Here is a 27353-nt window from a genome sequence, read left to right as displayed (position 1 = left end):
TCACTTAACGAGAAGAAAAATGATATCGTTAAGGAAATAACTTTCGGGTCGCCTTCTTATACCTTCTTAATAACAGTTATGAGGGTTATAATAAAGTATCGCAGCTGCTTTCAATGATTAATGCTACGGGCTGAGTCGTAAAGGAGACTATTAAGAGAGCGCATAATCGGCAAGAATCAATGGAATCTCGTACGCTTCTTCTCATGTTCAATCGTTAAAGAAAAGCATGTTTTATCGAGTTTAAAATGACACCTGTCTCAAGCCGTTAGGGCATGGCAATAAAAGGAAAACAGGCGGATGTATTCAAATCCCCATCTTGGCACCGCTCCTTGCCATGCGATGCCACCCTCTGTTTTCGTTGTTAGATCTATTTATATCGCTGCAAATGCGCTATTTTTAACCATGCCGCTGTGTGCTTGGCAAAAACTATTCTTCCCCATCTTTCCCATCACCCGTGATTTGACGAAATTCTTCCGCATTGTGGTCAGTTGATCACACCTCAAGACGAATCGAGCATGCCGTTGTTAGCCTGGAATCACATCGCGTTGCTTTATTTCTCTGCATTGCTTACCGATCTTTCGCTTAGGCACACGGCCAGGCCACATTCCTGATCCTGCCAATGTGCGCTCTACCGGCAAAACGCGGGTAGGAGTATGTATTATTTTGTGTCTCGATTTCCGGAGCGGATGTCGTCGTTTCCGTTCTATCTCCCCATCGCCAACCCCAGGGGGTCGGCGAAATGGGATTAGGACGACCGTAAAAGTAAAAGTTAATCAAGTCTTTTCAAGTTCGGCGTGTGTCTGTGTCTGTGCTGTCGATTATTTGCTTCGATTAAAATGTTTCCTTTTTTTTTTGCGTTTGCGTAAAGCTTGGCGTCGATTGGCGACCCATTGAAAGGGAGTGCCAACCGCAAAATAAACCCTACGAAAAAGGACGGCCACACATCACCCACTGTTATCTGGCCGTGCTTTTTTTTTCTTCTTGTTTCCCCAAGCCACCTTCGGGCCGGGTTCGATCGAAAATCATAAAGTCAGGACAAAAGAAATAAACTAACTAAAACTAGCTACCGTAACTAAACGTAATCGCATTCACGCGTGTGCCAAATGGTGACGGATAACACGTGGTCTATCTAGCCGGACTAGAAAGGGCACACTGAAATGTGAAATAAAAATTAAAATAAACTAGCTTGCTCTATCGCGGCTTCCCGCTGCGTCTACACACGTGTTTCCCTTTGGTTATTTTGCTTTTCTTGGGGCAAGTGAAGGCTAGGACTATAAGTTTCTTATGGCAGCATACTAAAATAAAAACGTATCATAAAATATAAGATCGAACCAACTCCTAAGCCGTGCTCTCTTTCGCCTGCTGAAACTACATGGCTAGCTGCTTTCGTCACTGCCGGACTCGGTTAATAAGCAATACCACACGTACATAAATCACAAAACGATAAAAAAGAAACCCAAATTACACAAACGAAACCCTACACACGTTGGGATTAAAAAGTAAAAAAAAACACCTCGCCCACGGCCCGCTTAGTTCGACTTTTTCGCATCCTTCGGTTCCTCCTTGGCCTGACCGCGGCCCAGAATCTTGGCCAGGCTGTCCCAGATGCCACCGAACAACAGCGCGCAGCTCAGGTTCTCGAACGGCACGAACGGATCGTGAATTCCAAGCAAAATCGACGACAGCTTGAAGTATACCAGGAAGATGACGATACCGAAGTAGACGAGCGCGTGCGGGGCCGAAATGAGGTCCGTCTTCTTGTCCAGCACGAAAATGATCGACGCGATCACAGACGCCTTGGTGTAGCTGTGGAAAAGGAGACCAAAACCATGGATTTAGTTTGTGGGGGTGTTTTTTCTCAGCTTGCTTGTCACAGGATACTCACAAGCTTGGCTGCAGGAACTCCATGGCCGTGGGAGTCCACACACCACGAATCAACCGTTCAATCAGCTTCGTGAAACCGGCACCATTGCCCTTCAGCGTGCCAATGATGATCATGATGATGAACGCGTTCGGGTAGAGCTTAGCGGCGTGCGTCACACCGTCGTGGATCTGCGTAAGGATGAAAAAGGATCATAAAAAACGGAACCAAAGGACCATCCGCTCGTGGATGAGATAGCACAGGAAACAAATCAGGTTGATTGCGAGGGCTGCGATTGATCGTGTGTGGCAAAAACCCAAAGTAGATTGATCGTGTGGCTCAAATTGATGGTCGTTGACATCCAGGCCGCACTTTAGCTTACCTTCTTTGCGCGGTAGATCTCCTTCATGGCGCTTGCGACCAGCTTAATGGGCAAGAACTTGGCCACTTTGTAACCGATGTCGAACGGCGTGTAAAAGACGATATACCAGCAGGCAGTTGCGACCAGCAGTTGGGGTGTGTTCTTAAGCGGGGCCAGAATCGGCTCACCAAGCAACCCATTCGCGACCATTCCGCCAGCAAAAACGACCAGCATGGTGGACAGCCAGCAGGCGAGCGGATGCTTCCGGGAGAAGGCATGCGCTCCCGCACCAAGATCCTCCTTTACCGACAACGCACACAGCAGGCTGTGCGCGATGTCAAAGTACGGGAACATCTTCAGCTTGATCACCTGGTTGGCGATGTCAAGGAACGCCTCCGGATCCATGGTGCCGGTGTTGTTGGCTTTAAACTCCTCGCAAAGAACGGTACGCTGCTACTGCTGGAATGAGAAGGCACACCAAGAAGAAGAAAAAAAGGATTATTAAACCAGCTGCGTGGACATTATGCAATTTTCGGCCTTCGCTCCTGGGGGTTTTGGGGAATAAGGATATCCACTAATTCCGCACTTATGCCAATTGGCGCGGTTTAGTGCGTCGTACGTTGGGTTGTGGGAGGATGCAACCGGAAGCAAACCACACCCGGAGGATAAAGCGAACGCGAGCGAGAGAGAGAGAGAGAGAACACCGAGACGCACCGCAGAGTCACAGGCAAACGGTTGGACACGGACCGGAATCACGGCACGACGGCGACTGTGCTGGTTGAGCTGAGCGACAAGAAAAAGGCCCGGGCACGGTAGGTTTTCGCGCACCAGCTCAGCACGCCAGGTTCGGGTTTTTTTTGTGTGTGTTGCCGATCGTGCCCGGCTTCGGGGCATGCGCATTCAGATTGCCCGCAGCTCGCTTTAGTGTGGTGTGAGAGAACATTTCTGGCCATCCGTCGTAGGCGAACCCGGCCGGGTGGCTTTGGTGTAGGTACCATCGCGAGCGAAACGGCAATCTCTGTGTCACTTGGTCTGCGTAGCACGATTAGCCGGCCAAACCGGTGTGGCTTCCGGGAGCACAAACTATTTCCGTCGCTCTCCACTCGCTGCTGGGGCCCGGTTTGGTTTGACTTCTCACCAAACGCTCACGAAGCTGGCCACTTGAACGAAGCGTATTCGCGCTTCTAACGCACGGGCACCGCGTGGAGCGTTTGCCTGTGTTAAATTTAGAACCGCATTCGTCTATCCTGCTCGCACGCTTTTGGCATAATCTGGCACCTGGTCGCGGACCCCCAGCACCGGAGGGCGTCGTTTGGATCCGGACCATTCCCGGCACTTGGTGTGTGGATGTGCGAGCGTGTGTGTGCGCGCTCCGGGTGACCATTCCATCGTCTCGCTGGCGAAGTGTGCTGCTCATACTAACGATCCTGGTTCTGCGCGACAACATCACCCTGTATGTTGGGCACACGCGCGCTGAAGCTGTCTTGGAGGCGTATTTTATTTATAAACTTCACCTCCCGGTGGAAAGCAATTATGATGTTCTAGCGATGCGAGTAAATGCCGTTCGGGTTTGCGTCTGGAGCAAGCGTAAAAAGGGGGGGGGGGGGGCAAACATGAATATTTTGTTTACCGGCAATATTTACCTGTCAAGAGTGTTTGTTGTTCTCGCTACTACGCGTTACACGCTCCGGCAGGAATTGGGCGGTGAAAATGGGCTGGAGTTTTCCACCCCTTTCGGTTGCAATGTACACTGTTTTTCCGACCACCAATCCGGATTTATGCAATAGCAGAACCTCCGGTTGCTGTTTCGTTCGAATGATACAATCAAATGTCAACCTTTTGAAACTGTCAAACATTGTGGGCGGTTTAATCTAGATATCAGATTTTTTTGTCTCAATTCAAATTTCATGCTATAGGCATATGCGTTTCGTTAGTCTAATGTATATAAACAATCATCTTTAACATAGAAAGAAATGCCTCCTTGGATCTATTGAAGGAATTCAATATTTGTCTTACCAAGAAGATATAAATTATTGTGTTACCGGAATACCAAATAACGATTTATAACGAGAAAAGCAATTAATATTTGATAATTTCTATTCTGTTTTACAATGCAATTCCTTTAATTAACATAGCCTTATAACAAGCAAAGCAGTCCGTAAATATTTCTGCACTGTTCGTCTTAAAAAAATATCAAATGGAATTCTAAATCACACAAATATAAAACCACACAATTTTAGTTTTTACAACTCTCTAGAAGCAGAATTTATGTGGAACAGCCCATAAAACAATCATTTCTGCGAGAGAATATTGTTTATTCACGCTTACATCACGTTCACCAATATCGATTATTTAATGTTAATAGTTATACGATTACATTTAAGGTATAATAACAGTTCTACACCTCGCCAACACACATTAATAGCGTATAGTGGGAATTTTTCGTTTGATCATATTTAATTCATCGTCGGCAGGACCTTCCTGGCGCGGTCCGAATACAGCGTGTTATTGGGAGAGTTCGTAATGCATGCTCGATGGACCTTTAAAGAAAAATGCGACCTCAATCGAGTGCGATATTGTAATCACAGCACGTTGCTGGTGTCTTATTGTTAACATTTGGTTTAGAACAGCTTGCGGTTCACACTGCCAAAATTGATTATTTCCCCGTTCGAACGTTCGTGGATAAAAACCGTCTAAACATAGGCCATACTGCACCGACGGGAAAGATTTTCCATCGACAGGCACCACTAGACCCGTGCATTGCAAATGCAGCTAAACTATACAAGCAAGAAGCTTCACGAGGCTTTATCTTGTTCACGAGTTTTTGAATCATAGTTAAGTAGAAACAATTGCGTGAAAATATCGCACATCCGTTTCGAAATCGATACAAAGTGCCTGGCTGCTGTGGTCAAAGGACAACAGGAAGTGAACTGTTTTAGTGGAACAATATCATGCAAGTACCGTGCACCTGACGAACAGGGTACTTTACATTTCATACTGGTTTGAAGTAAAAGCCCGGCTTCTCGTGCATGGTAAAATCGCGCCACTCAGCCGTGTTCCTAATCTCCTTAAAACGAAAAAAGGCAAAAAAACGCGACCTTTAAAATCTCATCCCCAGATCTCGGCTACCCTGAACGCTACGTGCCCTGCTACACAGGTGGGTTTTCTCGACGGGCGCTCGATGTGTTTGATGCAATCGCCTAAGCAAAGTTGCAACACGAGTTGGTCTTTTTCGCCGTCTTGTAGAATGCCTTACTCTGTATCGAGAGTGATTCCGATTTTGACACCAGATCGTCCAGCTTCTCACCCCGGTCCAGCACGGACTCGATCGTGTTGCGCAGAATGATCTTCGTCTCGTCCAGGTCCTCCTGCATGCGTGTCAGTGCGTCGGCTTCGCGAGGATCTTGGTATTTGCTGAGTGTCGCCGGTAGCGTACCGAACTGGATGGTTGCTTCGTTCGTTGTTACGGGCCACAGTTCGGCGCTTACCTTGACAGAGAAGTCGTCGAGCACCTTCGTCAGCAGCGTGTGGCCAACACGCTGTGGGTATTCATGGTCTGCGATCAGCACACCCGCCAAATTATCTGCCCGCACGTACACATGGCAGATGTAGACGTCCTGCTTTACCGATTGCCGGGTTGCAGCTTGAGTTCGTTCGACAAGCGTCTTGCTGGCGAAGCTGTAATGTACATGCAGGGGTTAGATAAAGCGAGAAAAAGAATACACACTACTACTATGCTTACCTTATGAACTCCTGCACCGAACCACGCTGGAAGAATGAAAAGCTCTGCAAGTCGTAAGACGATTTCAGTAGCCGCGCCTCGGTAGGGGCTTTGTAGAACACGCTGAGTGCATACAGCTTCACCATTGTATTGCCTTCCGGTGGGTGGGGTTAGGCGATGTGTTATGTGCGGTCGGTTTCGACGGCGAGAAATAGGCACGTGCACAGCAGCAACAATTGATTCGATTGTTCCGGCTGACCACGGCAACACGAACGCGTACAAATTGTTCAAGCAGCTGGTAGCGTTATGTTTACCTTTTCGCTTGGTTCCGAATGCTCTCACTGGCTAGGAATCCGTTCTACCGAGAGCACTGTTCCGTTGAGCAGGAAAATAATTAGTTTTTTACAAGCGGCAGGTTCTCGCCAAACACCGTGGGTTACCTTTAATCACAGAAAGTATGGTTCGGAGGCACCTAGGGGTCGAAACAATCCTTATTCGATTTCGATTAGATTATTATTGATGTTGCTGGTCACAATAATGCGTACGAAGCACTCATACTCGCTTATCATTCGTTCGCGAAATAGACAGATGTCATAGAAGAATTTTACATGCTATAAAACGATATAACAACGTCAAATCAGCATAGTGTAAACAACAGGTGAAAGTGAATACATTTAGCTTGAAAGAAAGTGTCAACGCACTTTGCACACTAGGTTCGTTTGGTTTTTATGCTGGCCAATTACAGCAGCTCGTTAAGTATGGTAACAAAGGCGTTGCATTGGTCCATGCATGCACGTACACATGTTCACATATGACAATTATATCTGCTTCTTCAATATCCCAAATACCAGGCGGCATTAATATTGTAACATATAATGTAAGCTATAATGTCACTGACGCTGATGTTAACATTCAAATACATGTAAAATATATAGTAAAAAGTAAAAAAAATCATTAATTTCCCATAACAAACGTTGAAAAATTATTTATCGGTTCTCATTTGACAGTAATGACTTTAATATGGACGGCAACGTAATAAAGCTGACTACTGTGGTTGTTCAGCATGTTTTAGCAAGATAATCAGCTACATTGTTGCTAGGGTTCCACACTTGACGTTTACTATGCCAAGCATAGTGATTTATCTGTATGAATTTATTCATGTCGGCATTGGTGCAGGTGAACAATATTGTGTTTTATTATTTTCAGTTAAATTTAATTTTAAACCATTTGAATGTTTCAGAATTTCCAGACGAGCTAATCGCATCGAATAAGTGGCGCTCGTCATGTTTTTTGCCTAGAATAGAAAGCATAATTCACACGCAAAAGAAGAAGAAGCAAAAAAACCCGGAAAAGTGAAGAAAACTTCGTTAGTAAGCTAACCTGGCGTCCGTAGTAACGTTCGCAAAAATTGTTTTGTGGTATTAAGGTCCCTGGAGGTGGCCGTTACCTCAGCAGACGGGGTTGTGTTGCTTCACGCCGGTTGAACGGTGTCCGATACGGTTCCCACCATCGGAACCGCGTAGACACCATCAAGCCACCCGGCGACACCAACCAGGAAACTTGTTCGGTAATCATCCGGTACCATGGAGGACGAATTCAAAGATGATGCGTGGCATAGCAGCAGCTGCAAGATTAGCCCAAAGAGAGAAGAGGAGGAGGTAGGTGCAAGCATCCGGGTCTATCCAGGTTTCGTTTACAACGGTTTTTGTTGTTGTTGTTCGTTTGCAGATGGAAGTTCATGAAGAGCCGCCAGAAAACCCGAAAGCGGTGCGGTACGATTGTCTGATGCGATTCGCAACCACCGATTACATCATGGAGCCTGGCATTTTTACTCAGCTGAAGCGCTACTTCCAGGCAGGTGGCACACCCGAACAGGTCATAAATCAGCTGTCCGCCAACTACACATCGGTGGCACAAATGGCTAACCTGCTTGCCGAGTGGCTTATCATGGCGGGCGTACGCGTAACGGACGTACAAGCGATGGTGGAAAACCACCTGAAAGATATGATCCTTAAAACGTTCGACCCGAAAAAAGCGGACAAAATTTTTACCGAGGAAGGTGAAACGCCCGGCTGGTTGACGGAGATGATCGAGCACCATACGTGGCGGTCGCTGATTTACCGGCTGGCGGAAGAATACCCCGAGTGTCTTATGCTGAACTTCACCATTAAACTGATCTCGGATGCAGGCTTTCAAAGCGAGATCACCTCCATCTCGACCGCAGCGCAACAGATTGAGGTGTTCTCGCGCGTGCTAAAGACCGCCATTGCCAAGTTTCTCAGCCATCCGGAAGATTGGCAGAGTGCGATCGAAGAGTGCGCCAAAATGGTGTGCCACGGGCAGCACACGTACGTTTACAGCCAAGTCCTGATCCAGGTGCTGTCGCAGGAGTCGAAGGGTGGCTTCATAATGAAGCGACTCTCACAGGAGATCACCAAATATGCCCTTAAAAAGTATGTAGATGCCTTGTAGCCGACACCCGGGGACGTTGTGCGTTATTAATTGGTTTCTTTTTTCGTCTCCTTTAGCCACCACAACGTGACGCATATCACGATGGCGCTTAACGGATCGTCCCGCCATCCGCAGGCGTGTGAAGCCCTTACCTCAATGCTCTCACGCAACACGCTCAATCCGGCCGACATTACGGTGCTGTACCGGAATTACTCCTCACCCGAGCCACCGCCAATCGATCTGATACGCAACCCGCAGTTTCTCGAGCTGCTCGTCGACTCGCTGTTCAAGGTGGGCATGAAGATAAACCAGGAGCACAAATCGAAGTACATCTACCTGCTTGGTTACGCGGCGAGCGTGTGCGAGACACCGGCCAAGAAGGGCCAAGCGAAGGGCCACCGGACGACGAACAAAGAGGAGCTGAAGGCGACGATACACGCGATCGAGAAGGTGCACGCGATCTGCAACGTTAGCCGGGGCTCTAGTGAGCTGATTGCCGACATATCCACACTGTACAGCTGCATCCGGTTTCCGGTGGTGGGCGTCGGCGTGATCCGTTGGGTTGAGAACACCGTCACGGAGCCGTCCTACTTTAAGCTGTGCACCGAGAGTTGCCCGCTGCATCTGGCGCTGTTGGATGAGGTGGCGTGCGTACACGCGTCCCTGCACGACCAGATCCTGCGGCTGTTGGTGCGGTTGTTTGAGTCGAAACAGGACGAGCTGGAGATACTGGTGCAGCTTGAGCTGAAGAAGATGCTACTCGATCGCATGGTAAACCTACTCGCACGTGGCTGTGTCGTGCCGGTGGTGAAGTACATCAGCCAGTGTTGCAGTCGCGGTGACACGGACATCTCACTTATCCGGTACTTTGTGACGGAGGTGCTGGAAACGGTCACGCATCCGTACTCGAGCGAGTTTGTCCAGCTGTTTCTGCCGATGGTCGAAAACGAGGAGATCACTGGTTCGATGCGGGGTGAGGGCGATAATGATCCGGTTTCGGAGTTTATCGTACACTGTAAGGCACATTACACGACGCTGTAGGGTGAAGCGCATCAACTGCTTCCTTGAGCTTTCTCTTCATTTAGTTGTGGAGTGATATTTAGCAGGGCGTAGTATTGATGTACGCGCCTGTAGCTGAGCCTGAAACTCCAACAATCCATAGCGTTATCTTGGACTAAGCTATAATTAGTTAACTTAACTTTCGCTAACCTGCAGGCATTTGAGCTGAACTTGGGAGGTGTACTAACGTAACGTACATCCACGAACCATGTTGCTGGTCACAAGTTCGCGCACAAATACTATTTCGTGCGATACACATCAGCCCGTCGACGGAACGATGGAGAGAAGATTTTCCATTCCCCCTCTAAAGATGTCCTTTTTCCCGACTTATGACAAGTATCAATGTCGTTATTGTTGTTGTTGCTGCAGATAAAACTCTTCTCACGTTTCTCCATGCTCCTGGCACGGCTCAAGCGATCTATGCCTTCATAAACGCCTAATCGAAGACGAATGGGTGTCAGTACTCGGTTGCGTATTTGATTCCGTGACGGTAAAAATGACTTGCATCGCTTCATGGTGTGAGTGCCCTTTACGTTGCTGCGCTAGTTAAGCTTAAGTAATCTCTGAATATCCTTTTTTTCCCCTTTATTGAACAACTTTAAAACCTAAAATCGTTTGTTAGTTATACAATTCGATCATGTAATTAAAAGTTGTGTGCTTAAGATGCTATAATTTGTGCTTTTATTTCGTGCCCTCTCATGTTCGTGACCTGGCAGGATGGAAGGACGAAACTATTTTTGAATATTACGTTAACTGACAACAAACAAAACCAAACGAACGTCATCGTGTACAAAGGGAGACGGTTTTTTTTTTAATTTACATTTGTAGCTCATCGATGGCAGCCAGATTTTCAACCCTCGTCCGTCTCGCCGAACTGTTGGTTCTGTGGGGATGAATAAATCACTAACTTTTGCAACAAATTAGTACTTCTGTAACTCGTTGGAAAGAAATTTGATGCGATGGTGAACGCTTTTCACCTGGGGTTTGATTTTTTCAATTACCATTGGTAATATAAGCCTCAACATCAGTAAGAAATTGTTCGTTAAGCGCCTAGTATTTTACAGTCGTTCGTGATGTCAATTTCAGTGTACTCATTTCGACGAACCAGATTTACCATACCAGTTGATTTGACCAGAATAAAACGTGATCCTTTAGAGGCTTTTCAGGAGCAAACCAATAGCGAAAATGGTGTAAACGTCTACGATGGATACACAGCGTCGTTGTAAACAGCTGCTCAACCAAAGGCAACGCGAACTTTAACAGTCCATTTTCGCATCATCCCGTCTTAATGGTCCTGTAAACATCGTAAACATTTTATTACCTCCTTGCAGATCAGTTTCAGCTCCTGTGCTTCGAGCAGGCGCGTGGGCAGACGAATGAATTGAACGAAATATGCACAACGAGAGAATAGACGATAGAGGGAGATAAAATGTTAAAGAGAGAGAGAGCGGGAGAGAGGAAGAGACATGACAAAAGAAAATAACGAAGGAAAAAAATCGCACAACGCCTAAACAGACGACCCTCAGACAGAAGCATACGTAGAGAGACAAAAAAAGAGAGAGAGAGAGAGAAAATGAGTACGAGCGAAAGAGAAAGCTTTTCAAATCCAAATGCGCAACTGTGGCCGGAGGCTGTGCAAAAATGAGGCGCTCAGAAAATAGCGCCACGAGGATTCACGTATGCTTCCCCATAGGATAGACGATATATCACGTTTCGAAACTGTCGTTCGGCTTTCTATAAAGTTTTGCATCTCAGTACGAATGCAGTTTATCTTAATGTTGTTTGACTGAGCGAATGGAAGTTTAGGCACGATAATGGAACTAAGGGAGCACATGATTTCAAAAGAAAAAATCGTTATTTCAACGCTCAGCTGTTGAACAAATTAACCTTCTGGGGTTATATGAGAACTTTACTTCTGGCAATTGAAGCTTAAATTACGAAAAGCTCATTATAAAGAGAATTCATATTTTATGTTGAAATAACATTTTCATTAGTATTTTTAAAATATGTTACGACTTTGTTTAAAAATACGAGCTGTTAATCAACTTCATGTGAAGCTTCTCCTTCGTCTGCAGAAATCCCTGCAGTATGTTTTATACACACATTAGTTTTTTTATCCATAAAGTCATAATTTTGTCTCATTAGAAATTTGATTATTCGCCGTGTGATACACCGGAAATGAACCCAAACGCGTCATGAGCCATTATGGTCCAATATCTTCAACAAACATTAGCCATTTTGTTGGTGCAAGTCCTTCTCCCTCTACGGACGGTCTCTTATCAGCGTGGTGTACTTTTGACGTATCGACCTGGTGCAGGCCGGGAAGTGGAGGAAGACAGCTGATGCACCCCGTCCCACCCCTCACCAAACCCACCCTTCGATTCCTTATCATGCGTGATCGGATTGATACAGTTTTGCACACCTTCTCAGCATACCGTTGGGTGCTCAGTGATATCTTACGCCCTCGGGGTCGCATCTTCAACACTACCACGCTTCCACACACACACACACGCACGTGGCACGATGGCGGTGTTTATGGTTCATATCACGCCGGAGCTAGCCTGACCTTAACACACGAGCTGGGTGAGTTTAATTGGCATTACACCAACACACGCCCGCCGAAAAGGGTCTCAAAAGGCGCCAAAACACCTCCACAATCAGCCGGAACCAGGTGTTGGGGATGTTGTGATGCATTCGGCTTACCGGAAGTGCCCATTGCACTCCAAAAACCACCCTTCCTCCCAAATGGAAGGACGATCGGTGTCGTCATTCGAGTTGTGCTTCCGGTGCTAGCGACACCAGACGGCGCTTGATAGGGGTAGAGGAAAGGGGGTGGCGCGTTGCGAGTGGGGTGACGCCCGGTTTTGGTTGGGGTTGCTTGGCACAAAGCAGTATCGCACCACTTCGCGAGTGAACCAGCCCCGAAACGGTTGTAATTGTGGCAGGAAGAGAAAAAACCCCGCGAAACCGCGATCGATCGCGCGCGCAAACGTCAAGCAACAACGATGGCGGGATACGTCACGGTGTGACAGCTAACGTTTGTTTTATTTTGGATACCTATTTTTTATTTCTGCGCGTTAATTCCCACCACCAGCCAGGTGTGCGATCGTTTTAAGTGTATTTCGCCGGCCACGGTAAACGCGGTGCCGGCGAAAGGAGCGGTTTTGTCGGAAGGATTTGCGATACGTCACGGGGTAGCTGAGGCCGCATCCTCGTCGATCATGGTAAGTAAGCTTCGGCCACGTGGTGATGGACGTTTGGAACGTGTCCGCATTGGGGACGGTGGACCGTTTTTGCTATCAATTCGAGACGAGGCGAAGATTTGAGTTACAATTTAAGGATCAATCGCTTAAACGATCACTTGGATTTACCACTTCATCTATCAACACGCTAGGCCATCCTTTCGTAAGTAAATTCTTATTCAGTAAGAACCGGGTGAGCGACACCGAAAACTTCCTCTTGAGGTTAATCTTCTTCAACCCCTACGCCATTAACCAATCGATCACCTAGGGTGCAGTGAAAATGACTCATCGCATTCCACTATTGCAACACCTTCAAACTACCTCTGCGAGGTTGTCACTTATTGTTGTACATTCTGCTTATTTTTTTTTTGCCAACTCACCTCGAGGGGAAGCTATCTAATCAGCTTCATCCCCTAACGTGGGGTCGACGATAAGGATTAGAATCGAAATGGGTTTCGGCACCGTTCGATACCAGGGACGTGTTTAAACGCGGGGCTATTTTTTGTCTGGGTGCTAGCGAAGGTCCATTCCTTGTTGCGCTTATCCTGTGGTACAATGAGATTCCCCTCGAGATAGCCGAAATCGCGCATTGTTCAAGAGATATAGAACGTTACTCTATCACGGCGAATTCGACGTATAACCACAGCTCTTCGGCTGATTGTGTTGGACGAGATTTATCACTTGCCACCAGCGCATTCCCGGCAAAACTCTAAGATCGAACCGTGACTGTCAATTTCTAAACAACTCTTGCACACCACGAACGTCACCGATGCCCTGATGAGGCGCCATATTGGCATCGATTGACCTTCCGCCCCAGCCCGAAATTAGGAATGGCTTTCTAGCCGACGGAGGAAGCGCCTAACGATCGAAGAGGAAGGGTGTGGGAACGATCGGTGCATCAGGTCGCGGGAGAAGACGGTGAAGGGGGTAATAAAAATCGTACGAAAGCAAACCGCGCTAGGTTGTCATCATTTCAATAAAATCGACTCGATTTTGGCGTGTGTCGTGAGGATCGGATCAATTACGGGATGCTCCCGGGTGCTGCGATCGTTACCACCACACTGATACGTTCCGGTGCACCTAGCGTTCCGTTAATTTCGGAACACCCGCGGCTGTGTGCGTTACGTTGCCGCCAAAAGCGCGTTACGTTGCGTTATCGGTGTCCCGGGGAGTTGCCGCGCTATCGTAAACGCTGATTAAACGATTTACTATATTTCTTCCCTTTTTGTGGCTGTCCGCGAAATGGTGTGACGTGATATCGGCTTCGTTTCGATTTCATGGCTCAAGTGCTTCTAGCGATGTTCCGCGTGGTTCTGAGAATTTGTCGTAAGTGGCGAAATGCGTTGTGTATGTGCGTATTTTTTTTTATATTTTTTGCGCTCATTCCACGAGATAAGGAGGTTCCCTTTTTCGGGTTCGGGAAAGGTGATACTGCCGGTGGGATTTGTTGGTTGATTTTGAAATCGGTCGGATAAATGGGGGTGCTGTTGGTAACGTGCTTTATGATCGAAGTGAACCGCACGAAAACAGCTCTTAGTCATTGGCCGGCATTATTTCTTCAGGCAGATGGAAGCTGGCGACAGGAAAAGGTTGCAATAAGCAAATAAAGCAATCAGTCTAATGAATAAAGCTTTTAAGAAAAGGTATGAAAAATGTCCATACCAGTAGCGGTAAATTATAAGAACACAATTACAAGTTGCAATAACCTCTTCACTGTTTTAAATTACTACGTGCGATATGAGCTTTAATTGGCGAAAATAGAATTCAGTAGGTAACATTTATAACAGGTGATTACTTTAAAGTTCATCAAACTAAACTTTGTATTGCTGCTAGGAAAAATAATCATCGTCAGCATCGGATTTATGAATATATATAAAATTTGCATGCTTTGTCTACTTTACCGATCGATGATGCGGTTGGAAGAATTTATCCATCTTTGCAATATGGTTTACAAATGGCACTAAGGGATTTTCAATGCAATAAAAGATACAATCATAAATTACTTTTAAATGTTAGCTGATAGAACAAAATCGATCGTTAAACATGTAGTCTGTACAGCGATTCCAAATGTACAGAATTAAGCTGACCTATTTTTCAGATGCTTTGATAGCAATAGGTTTTTAAAAGTATGGTACCATTTGCATGAATATAGGATAAACTTTTATGTGCCACATTTTGTTCACTATAAACAAGCATGCAAAGCGCATCACCGTAAAATCTCGCCAATGTTCTAAGTCATGAAGTGAGTCATCCTAATGACTACGTCGACAATCCGACACCGGAAATAGGCTCACATACTGCCCAAACTAGTACAGAAGAAGAAGAAGCAAGCAAGTAATTGAGACAGTTTTGACTGCCATCTGAATATCCTTTTAAACGAGTTATTCTTGCACCTCAATCGATTATCAAACGTTTCAGATTTGGCTTATTTCTAGATATTATCGACCTGCAACCCTTTAGTCGTTTCAGCAATAGACATAACAACACCTCACCCACACACATTTGAGCGAATCATGAAGCGGTAGCGATTGTTGAGCTATGCTGATGCCACTTATCTTATCTTTTGTCCAACTTTCCGTATCTCATAACGTGTAGTGAGCGCGACTGAAGCTAGAATGGGCATATGGGGATAAAACTGTAGCGTCAATGTATTTTTGTTAAGGATTTTGATTGAATTGTGTCTAATGATGTTATTGACGATGAAATATGATTAGTTTTGGATAGTTCTCACACATTTATGCATTGAAATTGGCTAACAAAGTTTATTAATAACTGTTTTAAGTAACAAACAAAATGTATGAGAAAAATTAAATATGAATACTAAGTTGTGTGATAATTTGGTTTAAAATTGTTCAAATTGATGAAATCTATCAAATTTTTATTGGAACAAAAAATTTTCATAACTTTATATGTTTCCACATTATTTTGGCTATTTCCTCTTTATTTTGGCAATTTCTCTGCCCAAAATGTGGTTACAAAGGAAGCTTATATTAAAGGAAATGCTGCAAACTTAAACTGAGCTTATATAATGGTCTGAAATAAAAAAGATTCACTTTCAAAGATCTTTGCGCATTTCTTGGGATGGTTTTTATCAGACATTCTCAAAAATGCTATTTGAACTGTCTAATATGAAATCTAATTTATTAATTTTATTACATCAACAACTAAATTTTCATTTCGAATTGATACAAAGAAAATGTGGCGCATACTTTAAGCGCACGGAAATTTTTTTCATATAGCTTTTATAAGAGAACTGCGTGAACTGCTTACTTAAAGCTATCTAGGTGTAGTCTCTAAATAATTTTAATTTTTTTAAATATAAAAAAAATCTCTTACCCCTGCAAGGGTTGCGGAAATGATGTAGAAACATTCCTCACGCAACTCACCCTTTGAGGTGGCTTTGACAATAACAAAAATGGCAAAATGAGACCATCCAAAAGGGGGTTGCGAATACAACCAGCTAAACAACGCGTGTTCTTAAAAACACGGAAACGACTAAGGGTAGAGATCTGAGTATTTTGCATCCGCCACGGTGGCTGTACGATCACGCATTATGAGTGTTGCGGCTTGAACACACCCGCAGTAGGTTACACGGATATTAGGAGCACCAGTGCACACTCCGGCGTTCGCTTTCGCGTTCTTTTACACCCTTTCGTAACGCCTTTTTTTTCCCCCTGCTTCTCGGTTGCTCCCTTTCCGGAAGAACTTGCAAAGCGGGGACGTTTCCACGAAAAGCGATAAGCCGCCCGATGCATTCCCTGCAACGGAACGGGGTGCTGAAGACGCGAAAAGAAAAGCCGCACAAAAAAAACCTTCACACACCTTCTCGAGGCTCGCGGACCCAGACACAGACTCCAGTTGGGGCTGTTATCACCACGAAAGTCCTGAAACTCCACCGTTTTAGCACACCGTGCTCGTGGTAGTGGTGGTTTTTTTGTTTTGCCCTCGCACACGCACTGGCTAGTTTGGAGATCGGAAAAAAAGAAAAAGAAAAAAAAAGGAAACCGTTTAATGTTGCCGACCATTTTCCCATTCAAAGCTCTTTCCTTTTCTTTGTTATTTTTTTTCTGCGCTGTTGCTTTGCGTCCACACTCTACGCGAAAACTCAACCCTTTTATGCCCGCGCCAGTGTGGTTTGAAGAAAAAAGAAAAGAAAAAAAAACACACACAAACGCACGCACGCGCACGCACGGACGCATGGAAATGTCGGGCAGGATTTGTGACCCAAGTCGCATGCAAAAAAACAAAAACAAAAACAACCCCAAAACCACGCAACGATCAGTCTGTCACGCCGGCTCACGCGGCTCCACTAGCGTAGCGTGGTTTTTTGCGCCATCCGCCGACGGCACTGCATTGGTGTGTTGGTTTGTGTGCGTGCGTGTGTGTGCTCGTGGGGGCTTGCAGTTGCGTTGCGGCCGGACTAACCGAGCCGGACAGGCGCATAACCGCTGGCGGGTGGCTCATTCGTGTTCGGTCTCGCGTTCGGTTAAGCTCGTTGCTTCGCTGCGTCCAACCGGAGCCGGAGGGTGTCGAAGTTGTGCCAAGGCTTCGCGCGCGTTGTGTGACGACGAGGAGGGTGGGTGGAGAGCGGGAGAGGTGTGGAGGGAGGGGGGGAAGATACGATTCCCGTCCGGCTGCTGCGGGAGTGATCGCTGCAGCATAGCTCCAGTGAGCTTAGGAGAAAGAAAAGAAAAGAAAAGAAAAGAAAAAGGGTGGACAGCGCAGACGAAAGGATCGTAAAACAGCGTCCGGTATTGTTGCATGCTTTGTTATTGTTGTGTGTGCGAAACACGTCACGGGCGATTTTTTTTTTGCAGCCGCCCTACAGACGGAGACGAGTGTTTTAGTGATCCCGTCGCCGTCCAGGCTCATGGGTTGTGAGCATTCTGCCACACGCCACAGTGACCGTCGTGGAGTGTTTGGCGTTCCCTGACCAGAGAAACCCCTTTGTGCGCTGGTGTAGTGCTAATTATCGATCTACCTTTAGCGACCCACCCACACACACACACACATACACGCCCAGAAACACCCACGGAAAGTGTGCTCGTTTGTCATTATCTCGGCGGTGGCCGTGCAATCAACAATTAGGTGTCATTTCCCGGTGTCATTTTTTTGTTGTTGTCACACTCCTCCCCACACGGGTGAATCCGATTTCGTGCGTGAACCTCGATCCCAGCTGATCAACCCTTCCAACACCCTCAAGGACATCCATCAACGCGCGCCTCGTGGATCGTGGGCACCTATCAAACGGAAAAGTCGAGCGGAAAAGTCGATCCCCCAAAAAGGGGCATGGTGGCTGGGCTTACGGGCGGTTTGTGAAAGCACTCGAGCACGATGCAAACGCTGGATGAGATCGAGTCGACTGAGCCGAGCGAACGGGGCGCACCGGAAGTGGGTGGTGATCCGGGCCACACCTACATTCGCTCCTGGTGGCATTGGTTCCTGTGCTGGACGAAGGTAACGAGTGTACGGGGGCGGGCGGGCATTTTCTGCGGATTTTTTTTTCACTCTTGTTGTTGTTGTTGATGCTCCCACTGGCTTATGTTTTCGAGTTTTATGTGCAGCATGCTCGCAGGGTTTTATTAAAGCCACGCTGTGCTGGGTGGAGGGTGCGCTTTTTTTTTTCTTTCGTTCCCCGGAAAAGGAACATTTTCTCAAAGTGATTCCAGCGCCATGTCCGGCTCGCGGGCATGAACCAAGAAAGTGGAAATGTTTTCCGCTAGTTTATGGTGGCTTTTCTTTTTTCCACCCCCCATCTCTCTCTCTCTCTCACTCTCACTTGTACCTACGTTTTCCCGTGTACCATTTTCCACCCATCTTCGAGAGATGCGTTTTTTTTAGTGTTTTTGCGTGTATTGTTGCAAGAGCGATTTTTCCCCCCATCGCGCCTACATCGCAGGTGTTCTTGGGTGGGCCACCCTGAGCGAACGGTGACGGTTATATTGAACGTTTAAACGGTGGTCCAGGGCATAGTGGGCGCAGTTCATAGGTACACCCTGCGCCGAAAGTGGATGCCGCCCATACGCGGTTTTTCAAGATTTATTATTGGAATCAGCAACCGTGGTGCACATGAGAAAACAAAATGAAAAGTGGCTAGTATTTGGCAAAACCCCCAATGCTGATGCATACTTCTAAACCTGCTCTAAGCCTGCATCTGTTGGTCAAGCAACAGCGCATGCAGCTAACAAAACGCCAATTGTTTATTGCGATTTAAATAATCACATGCATTTTTTGTGGTTTCGGGTAAAAACAGGGTAAAAGTGCGTCTTTTACCACTTGTTTTGTATAGTATTTGGTCATCTGCTGTTTATCCTCACAATGTTTTGGAAAACCATTGCAGCTATTTTATTAGTCACACGTGGTGCCATATTTTGTGCAGGTATATTTTGTGCAGGGTAACTATTTTTCAAAGAATATCATAATATACACACGCTACGAAAAGCATTTTAACAGAATATTGAGTAAACCAGGTTGAAAGAAGTGTTAATTAAATATGTTGCCTAAAATCTATAATCATTTATTTGAGCAAAACTGTTTATATAAATAATCCCACGAATCGTCAATTATCTCACGAATGTCTTGCTCGTTAATTGAAATACGTGTTATGATTTTACAATTCAACACAGAAAATGGAGGGTTGAATGAAATTTGAGGCGCTCGATTGCCGAAAGCGTTAGTGTGCGGCACAAACACACGAATGGTTTCAAATCTCCACTGAGTCTTTCCCGACATTCTGCTTCTTATCGCCCAATCAGTTGCGAGGTGCTGGAGCATGCATATTTACTTATATGTAGTGTTGTATTAGACTAATAATTAAGTGTTGTAATTTATTACATTTTTGGTAGAGACTCAAAAAGAGATAGATTACGCAAAGAACGCTTAGTTGTACTAAGCGGTTATGCTTTTGCCAGCAAAATGGTTGCAGCATTTATATAAATGCTAATTTAGTTTCAATTAATTTTACAAGTATTGATAATTTAACAACACAGAACATCAATTTCCTTGTCAAAATAGTGCGAAATTTAAAAGAAAGAAAATACATCTGATAGTTATCGGAAGAATGCACATAAAATAGTCAACATAAAGAATTTAAAATCTTCATTTTTAGTAAAATACCGTCTGTGGTTTCGAGTAGAAACATCTCAAATACTTTGGATTAATATTATCTTACTCCTCTTTAAAGAAATATTGTTCGATTTACCAATACCTCGAAAAACGTTACTTTCATACCGACAAGTGTCCATTATGCACGTGTGCCATCGCAACAACCTTTCGAGTGTAGGACTTTCCGAGTGGCTCCAGGAATCCTGAATAGCGAAGCAATATCGCTTGCCCCAAAGAACCCTCCGCACAATGGCAAGAGCCATTTTATTACCTCACCAAGGCGCTCCGTTACGTTTGGAAGCATTTTCCATCGAAGAAAAACTGATTTCCGCCCATTCCGAGCCCAAGGATGCTGGAACGATTTCCCACAGGCGGAGAAGCGAGTGGAATGGTAATATTCATAAACTAAACCAATCGTCATCGTTGGAAGCGCCCGGAGCAGTAATCCAACCGTCTTCAGATGCCTGGCTCAAAATTCAAGCCGCGGTTCGCCTGAATGCTCCTTGATAATGGCATCGCGTAATGGCCCTCCTTTAATAGTATTGAGTTTCATTTTCTATTTTTTGTTGGTTTTCATGATTAAATATTATGTCCCGCGAGGCCGTAAACGAGCCATTTAACACCTTTTTTCTGGTAGTTCGTGCATAAACCTGCTGGTGTTTAGAACACTGAGGTTGATTGTTGTACGTGCTCCAATAGTTGTGGAAGTGCAAATTGTGCAGGTTATGGTAGAAACACCTTAAATTTCTACCAATTGTCCTGTCCAATACTTGAACAAAGAGGATTGAATTTGAAATAATCGCATACGTGAGGACCTAATCGTGGCATTTAAAAAACACAGGTTGCTGGAAAACTATCTAAATCAGACCTTCAAGAACCGAATTCCAACTTGCGATCCCTTGCAAATGTCTTCATGTTCCAACACCATATCGATACGGGGGCAAAATTGAAAAAAAAAAGCTTCAACTAATGCTGTCAGAAATGTTCGTTTTGAGTGTGGAATTTCGCAAAAACCCTCTCCCTAATTTGCTCACACTCTTTGATAACAACATGATAGTCTCCGGTTTGATAGGGGTGGTAATAGATAAGCAACTTCCCACTCCTCCCTTTCCCTCCCTCTCTCCCTCTCACTCTCCCCACCACCTTCCTGAAGATTACATCGCGAGGGTCAACGATGACGGCGGAAAGTGTCAACGTAAAGCCGTCGAAATGTGTCCCCAATGGCAGTGTGATAAGGTGGCGCTGCTTTAGTAATGTAGCCTATGATTCATCACGCACTTGGTGGAGGTGTTGGAGGTTCACCTTGCTCAAGAGCAAAGCCGTTAGCCACACCCGTTGCACCGAACGCTCTGCTCGATGGTTCATTTATTCGCAACATTCTGCAAGCGGCATCTTTGCAGCGTATGTGCGTGGTTGATCAACTCCTTCTTTCTTCGGAATGCTTGTGCAGGGCAACCGAGTGTCTCAGGAGTCGGACTCGCTGAGTGTGCGGGTGGGCCATGACATGCAGGAGAAGAAGCAACGCTCACAGTCCAACGACACTAACCGCATCAAGTCGACGAAGTACACGCTGGTCACCTTCCTGCCGCTAAACCTTTTCGAGCAGTTTCGCCGTATCGCCAACCTGTACTTCCTGTTCATGACCGTCATATCGATAGTGATAGGTAAGCGATAAGCTCGGCTCTGTGTGGAGTTCGTTTTTTACCGCCATCTTTGCGCTTCTCTCTACACCTTCAGATAGTCCTGTTTCACCGATGACGTCGCTGGTTCCGCTGGTGTTCGTCATCGCAGTGACAGCGGCCAAGCAGGGTTACGAAAACTTTCTGCGTTACAGAGCGGACAACATGGTCAACTTCTCGCCCGTCTCGGTGATCCGAGGCGGTGTTACAGTGGAGATCCGTTGCCAGGACATCCAGCGGGGTGATATTGTGCTGATGTCGCGAGACTGTGATATACCGTGTGATGTAGTGCTGCTCCGGACGTCGGATGAGCATGGCAGGTGTTTCGTGACAACGGCCAACCTAGACGGTGAGACGAACCTTAAGACGATGAGCGTCCCGAAAGGTGTTCCAGTTCTGCCCCCAGAACGACTGCAATCACTCGGACGCATCGAGTACGAGAAGCCTCACACGGATCTGTACCACTTTAACGGTCGTATTGAGCTAGCGGACGTGCATGTTACGGCCGGGGAGCATAGTGTTCTACCTCTCGCAGCTGAGAACCTGCTGCTGAGGGGTTCACGCATCCGCAACACCGAGTGGGCCATTGGATGTGCCGTCTACACTGGCCAGCAGACGAAGCTCGCTCTCAACAGCCGCATGACAACGAACAAGATGAGCTCGAGCGAGCAGTTTGTCAACAAGTACCTGGTGTTCTTTCTCGTGCTGCTGGTCGGGATCGTCACGGTGAGCTACTTCCTGAAGCGGTACAACGATCGGCATCAGCAGCAGCACAATGTGTACCTTGGCGAGATGCGCTCCAACTACCGAGTGTCACAGTTCCTGCAGGACTTCTTCTCATTTCTCATCCTGTTCAACTACCTCATCCCGATCTCGCTGTACGTGACGATCGAGATGGCAAAGTTCCTCGGTGGTTTCTACCTCGAATGGGACCACGATCTGTACGACGAAGAGACGGACCAACCGTGCATCGTGAACACGTCCGACATCAACGAGGAGCTCGGGCAGGTGTCGCTGCTGTTCTCCGACAAAACAGGTACGCTCACGAAGAACATCATGATCTTCCAGCAGTGCTCGATTGGAGGCCGGAAGTATGAACAGCGTGGTCGCCGATTGCTGGAAGCTGGCCGGCGTTATGCACTCAAGATAAATGAGCTTCCGGTGAGCATCTTCAGACCGTGGACGTCCTCATTCTCTCTCCTATTGAGCACTAACACTCTGCTTCTGCTTTTAGACACAGGTGTACGATTTCTTCCAAGCACTGGCGGTTTGCCACACAGTACAGGTGGCCGGTGACTACATCAACGAGTCGGAAGAGAACCTGCGTGCGAAAGAACCCGACACGACGAGCGGTCCGATTGAAGAGGAAACGTTTGACACTACGATGCCGATGGAGGAGACCGTTAATGTTAACCCGGAAACGCTCTCAGTTCGCACAAGCCGGCGTATTCCAGGCAGCCCGTTCGAGGTCCGCAACCGAGTTGGACCGGCTGATCGGCCACTGAGCCTTATCGAGACGCACGAGACGAGCTTTATCCTGCCAAATGCCAGCAGCAACGGAGACCTGCAGTTACCGGCACAGCTTGAGCTGAAGCGGACGATTTCGGCTTATGAGGAGAAACCGGCAACACTTCCTACCGATGATCCGCGGATGCTTGGCCACCGACGCACGCAGTCACACGCACCGGCCGGTATTAAACGGCCCAAGAGCTACTTAACAGCGGTACAAACACCCAAACCAGTGGTGACGTTACGCCGGAACCGGGGCTCGTACTTGTCACGGTCCGTGCGCGAATCGTATGCTGCCCCGGCGTATAATGAGTCGTCCGTGATCCAGCGGCAGGAGTCGAATGTACGGCAACGTGAGGTGGATTCCTTCATTCAGTAAGTACAAGGCATTATTGAGCGAAAATGTTTACATCAATTTCCACCTGTAGACGTACTGGGACGCAGGTGCATCAGGAGGACCAGGCGCCTCCATTGCAGTCGTGTTCAAGCTGGCTTCGGTTATATTTTAAATTTATTATCGAAACTCCACGTTAGGGATTATGTCCATGAAATGATGTTTATTATTCTCGTGTCAAAAATTACATTCATTTTAATGTATTTTGTGATATTACTTACTTACTTTATCAGTATGCGGGAAATCGTCCTACAGCACGTTGATGAATTGTTATTGTGGGATTGTTCTATTGTAAAGTTATGCACTGTTGCTAAAAAAACCTCTAAAATGTCATTCAAAGCTGAAACTCACGATAACGGATAAAATATTTGTATCATTTTGTTCGTTTTCGAGCATCAATGCGCCATTTCGTACCCATTATAAGTCCAAAATCGTGATGTTTCATCGTTGTCAGAGTTACATTTGAATATTCAATTGAATCCATGCTTCGCTTCACAGTGATAATTGGTTCTGGAAAAACGTCTCGAGTGAACTGGGAGTATAATGATTCAAATTTTATCATGCATAGCCATAAATTTGAAGATTTTTTCGATTCATTGACCCTTCACATTATTTCGTTTCACAGTTTCATCATTATAATTTATTCTGAAGTCTAGAAAAAAATTATTTAAAATCAATATGCTTACAGTTGGTATTTAAAACATATAGCTACTAACCAAAGAATGTTTAAAGGATACATTTTCATTCAAATTATTTGATTTGAAGGTTGATTTTCAGTTTCATAAGAACTATTTGACAAAATTATTAAAGTCTATTTTTGTTTGTATATAAAAGCTAGTAAATTGAAACATAATTGTAAATTAAAAATTTCGTCACTTATGATATCTTAAATAACTTACCCTTCGAGGTACAAGTGAATTGAATTTGTTTGAACCATATATCTTATGATACAACTCAAATAAGCTACTCTGTCGTAAATGGCAGTTGTCCATGACTTTATGACAAATGTCTTCAGTTGTTCATCAATTTTATAAACTATCATTACAAAACATGGAATATTGAACTCCAATAATATTCAGTAGATCAATTGATTATCAAACAACAAAATATGCCATTTTATTTCCTCATCAAGCTTTTGTAAAATGAAAATATTTGGTACATAACATATGCTACAAACATAAGTTAATGAAAAAAAAAAACAATTTACAATTTAATGAATACGAATCAAAAACAAAAAATGAAAAACGTTTAAAAAGGACAGAATTTTCCTTTTTAGAAAAGGCCGAGGTCTGTTTGATAAAAACAAGCATAAAACGTGTACATGATTGGAGGAAACCATAAAACATAATGGGGTTTTTTTTCGAATGCAATTACGAATTGAATCCCATTTTCTGAGTATATATATGCGGATGAAACCATAAGGGATTCCTTTGACGTATTTGAATAAGCCCTGTTATTTATGTAGCCTGTAATAATAACAATCAGCTAAACGGTGGAGGTCTTATTTATCCATTCAAAATGGAAAAATACTAACCACGTAGCTTTTCCAAAATTACTTACCTATAATGGAACCAGTCTAAAACAAACATTAATTCGATTATGTTCTCCAAATTGATAGGAAAATGGACTACCAGGCGTCAAGCCCGGACGAAAAGGCGTTGGTGGAGGTGTGCGCTCGCATGGGCCTAGTGTATGTGGGTGATGATGGTGACCAAATGCAGATCAAACTACGTCGAACCTGTGTCCGGGAGAACGTACGCTCACGCCTCGGAGAGATTCCAGACGAAGAGTTAGTCCAGTACCAGCGACTGGCGGTGTTGGAGTTCACCTCAGATCGTAAGCGTATGAGTATCATCGTACGAGACACCTACGGTCAGATCTGGCTGTACACGAAAGGAGCTGAGAGCCACGTCCTGCCACTTTGTGCCTTCTCACCACTAATCGAGACAACGCAAAAGCATATCGACGAGTTCGCAAAGCTTGGTCTACGCACTCTGGCCGTGGCACGTCGCCGGTTGACTCAGCAGGAGTACCAAACGTTTAGTGACGAGCTGATCGAAGCGAGTAGTTCCCTGGTCAACCGAGCCGAGCTGGTAGAGGAGTGCCAGCGTCGCATTGAAACAGAGCTAGAGCTGTTAGGAGCAACTGCAGTAGAAGACGCACTGCAGGACGACGTCCGAGGTACACTGCAGGCGTTGGGACAGGCCGGGATACGGGTGTGGGTGTTGACCGGTGACAAGGTGGAGACGGCACTCAACATCGCGCTCAGCTGTGGTCACATCCCGGACGGATCGGCACGTTACTTCATCACCGATTGCCAAACGCCGGAACAAGTGCAGCAACATCTGGATACGCTGGCGTTGGAGATGTTCCAACGTCGGGATTTACCGTTCTCGCTGCTGATCGACGGTGGTAGTCTTGCACTCGCACTGAAGGAGATTCCGGAGCAATTCCGTGACTTGAGTGGTCGGTGTCAGGCCGTACTGTGCTGCCGGTTGAGCCCACTGCAGAAGAGCAAGGTGGTTGAGCTGATGAAGACCTCCGAGGGTTCGCCGGTGACGGCAGCCATTGGTGACGGGGCTAATGACGTGTCGATGATACAGGAAGCGCATGTTGGACTGGGTATTGTTGGGCGTGAAGGTCGTCAGGCGGCTCGGTGTGCGGATTATGCGTTCGCAAAGTTTTGCATGCTCCGCAAACTGCTGCTCGTGCATGGTCACTACTTTAGCACGCGGCTTGCCGTGCTGGTGCTGTACTTCTTCTACAAGAACCTGGTGTTTATGGGCGTGCAGCTGTATTTCCAGATTCACAGCCTTTTCTCCAACCAGTCGGTGTATGATTCGCTGTTCCTCACGCTCTACAACGTCGTCTACACCGCCATTCCGGTGTTGGTGCTTGCGCTTACTGAGAAACCGTACCAAGAGCAAACGCTACTTAAGTGAGTTCCTGCTGCAGTTGTTGTGACCTTCTTTTGACCTTGTGATATGGATCGTAACAGTGGCCCGCTCATCTCATCCACAGGAATCCCGCCTTATACCAGAAAGTGGCCGGAAACAAACAATACGCGTGGAAGTACTTCATCGGCTGGATGATGCTCGCCATCTACCACTTCTCGGTGATCTACTTCTTCACGTACGGGGTGTGGATCGGTAATCCGGCACTGTACGCGAACTGGCCGGCCACCGTCAGCTTCTCCTGCTACGGCACCATTCTCATCCACAACGTTGTCGTGCTGGTCAATCTGAAGCTGTTGATCGAAACGATCTACAAGTCGTACGTGTTCATCGCCACCGTGCTGCTGTCGATATTCGCCTTCATGGGTTCGACCTTCGTCTACAACCTGCTGCATATGTGAGTTGAAAGGAGACTCCCTCGCACGGACGATCACACACTAACCGTGTGGACTTTTTTTTTTCTTTCGCCCCTATTTCAGCAACTATGACGGCCCGATGCTGCAGGTGTACAACAATTTGCTCTCGTCGATGACGTTCTGGCTGCTCAGCTTTGTGATATTACTCGCAGGATTTCTACCGGACCTGACGATGATGGCGCTGCGAGCTCTCGACATCAAGCTGGGTCATATTTTCCCGGGTGGCGCAAAGTACCGGCGGATGCTTTTCCAGAAGCGCACAAATAATATTCAATCCACGGAGCTTTAACGTCGTTCGTCTCCCCCGGCAAACCAACGACGATCATGACGAGATCAAACAAGTAATAACGATCATCAGCATATATGATATCCTATAGCGTCCTTGAGCGTCGCCATTTTGCGAACATGCGATTTCGATGCCATACTACCCATTACTTTCTTTGTTTGCGCGGTAACTCGTGCAGGTTCCTAGCAGCAGCTTTTCCTTATTATTAAGCTACTTATTCGCGAAGCGTTTTTTTTTTAAATTATTTTACAACACCATCATTTATTTATATCGTCAGCGTATATTAGTGAATCCGTTAAGTTATCTCGTAAGCCGT

At 46.1% G+C, this 27353-nt stretch overlaps 4 protein-coding genes across 7 annotated transcripts; 2 read left to right on the top strand and 2 right to left on the bottom strand.

Moving 5' to 3' along the window:
* Positions 1-533: 533 nt before the first annotated feature.
* LOC128729339 (trimeric intracellular cation channel type 1B.1) lies at positions 534-3987 on the bottom strand. 3 transcript variants are annotated; one of them, XM_053823012.1, is made up of 4 exons: positions 3866-3987; positions 2244-2681; positions 1886-2052; positions 534-1806 (listed from the first exon to the last, which is right to left on the bottom strand). In XM_053823012.1, exons 2-4 carry the CDS (start codon positions 2625-2627, stop codon positions 1530-1532), a joined length of 828 nt encoding a protein of 275 aa, XP_053678987.1. In that variant the 5' UTR covers positions 2628-2681; positions 3866-3987; the 3' UTR covers positions 534-1529. The 3 variants fall into 3 exon arrangements, with proteins under 3 accessions (XP_053678987.1, XP_053678986.1, XP_053678988.1); XM_053823011.1 differs by lacking the exon at positions 3866-3987 and adding an exon at positions 2937-3006; XM_053823013.1 differs by lacking the exon at positions 3866-3987 and adding an exon at positions 2937-2999 and having other exon boundaries at positions 2244-2678.
* A 501-nt stretch (positions 3988-4488) lies between these two features.
* On the bottom strand, positions 4489-6259 carry LOC128728665 (synaptobrevin homolog YKT6). The gene is made up of 2 exons (XM_053822298.1): positions 5965-6259; positions 4489-5900 (listed from the first exon to the last, which is right to left on the bottom strand). The coding sequence occupies exons 1-2, from the start codon at positions 6087-6089 to the stop codon at positions 5423-5425; spliced, it is 603 nt and encodes a 200-aa protein (XP_053678273.1). The 5' UTR covers positions 6090-6259; the 3' UTR covers positions 4489-5422.
* A 1177-nt stretch (positions 6260-7436) lies between these two features.
* Positions 7437-9435, top strand: LOC128728851 (negative elongation factor D). Of its 2 annotated transcripts, none has more exons than XM_053822499.1 (3): positions 7437-7601; positions 7672-8396; positions 8472-9435. In XM_053822499.1, the coding sequence occupies exons 1-3, from the start codon at positions 7527-7529 to the stop codon at positions 9433-9435; spliced, it is 1764 nt and encodes a 587-aa protein (XP_053678474.1). In that variant the 5' UTR covers positions 7437-7526. The 2 variants fall into 2 exon arrangements, with proteins under 2 accessions (XP_053678474.1, XP_053678475.1); XM_053822500.1 differs by having other exon boundaries at positions 7437-7605; positions 7679-8396.
* Positions 9436-21255: 11820 nt separating this feature from the next.
* Positions 21256-27040, top strand: LOC128728806 (phospholipid-transporting ATPase IF). Its single transcript, XM_053822453.1, has 6 exons — positions 21256-21463; positions 21537-22639; positions 22713-23362; positions 25000-26319; positions 26403-26732; positions 26815-27040. The coding sequence occupies exons 1-6, from the start codon at positions 21304-21306 to the stop codon at positions 27038-27040; spliced, it is 3789 nt and encodes a 1262-aa protein (XP_053678428.1). The 5' UTR covers positions 21256-21303.
* Positions 27041-27353: the final 313 nt, after the last annotated feature.

Source organism: Anopheles nili, chromosome X (assembly GCF_943737925.1).
Source record: "Anopheles nili chromosome X, idAnoNiliSN_F5_01, whole genome shotgun sequence".
NCBI classification, from domain to species: domain Eukaryota; kingdom Metazoa; phylum Arthropoda; class Insecta; order Diptera; family Culicidae; genus Anopheles; species Anopheles nili.
Note: the sequence above shows the minus strand (reverse complement) of the source record. Positions and strands in the feature narration are given on the sequence as shown.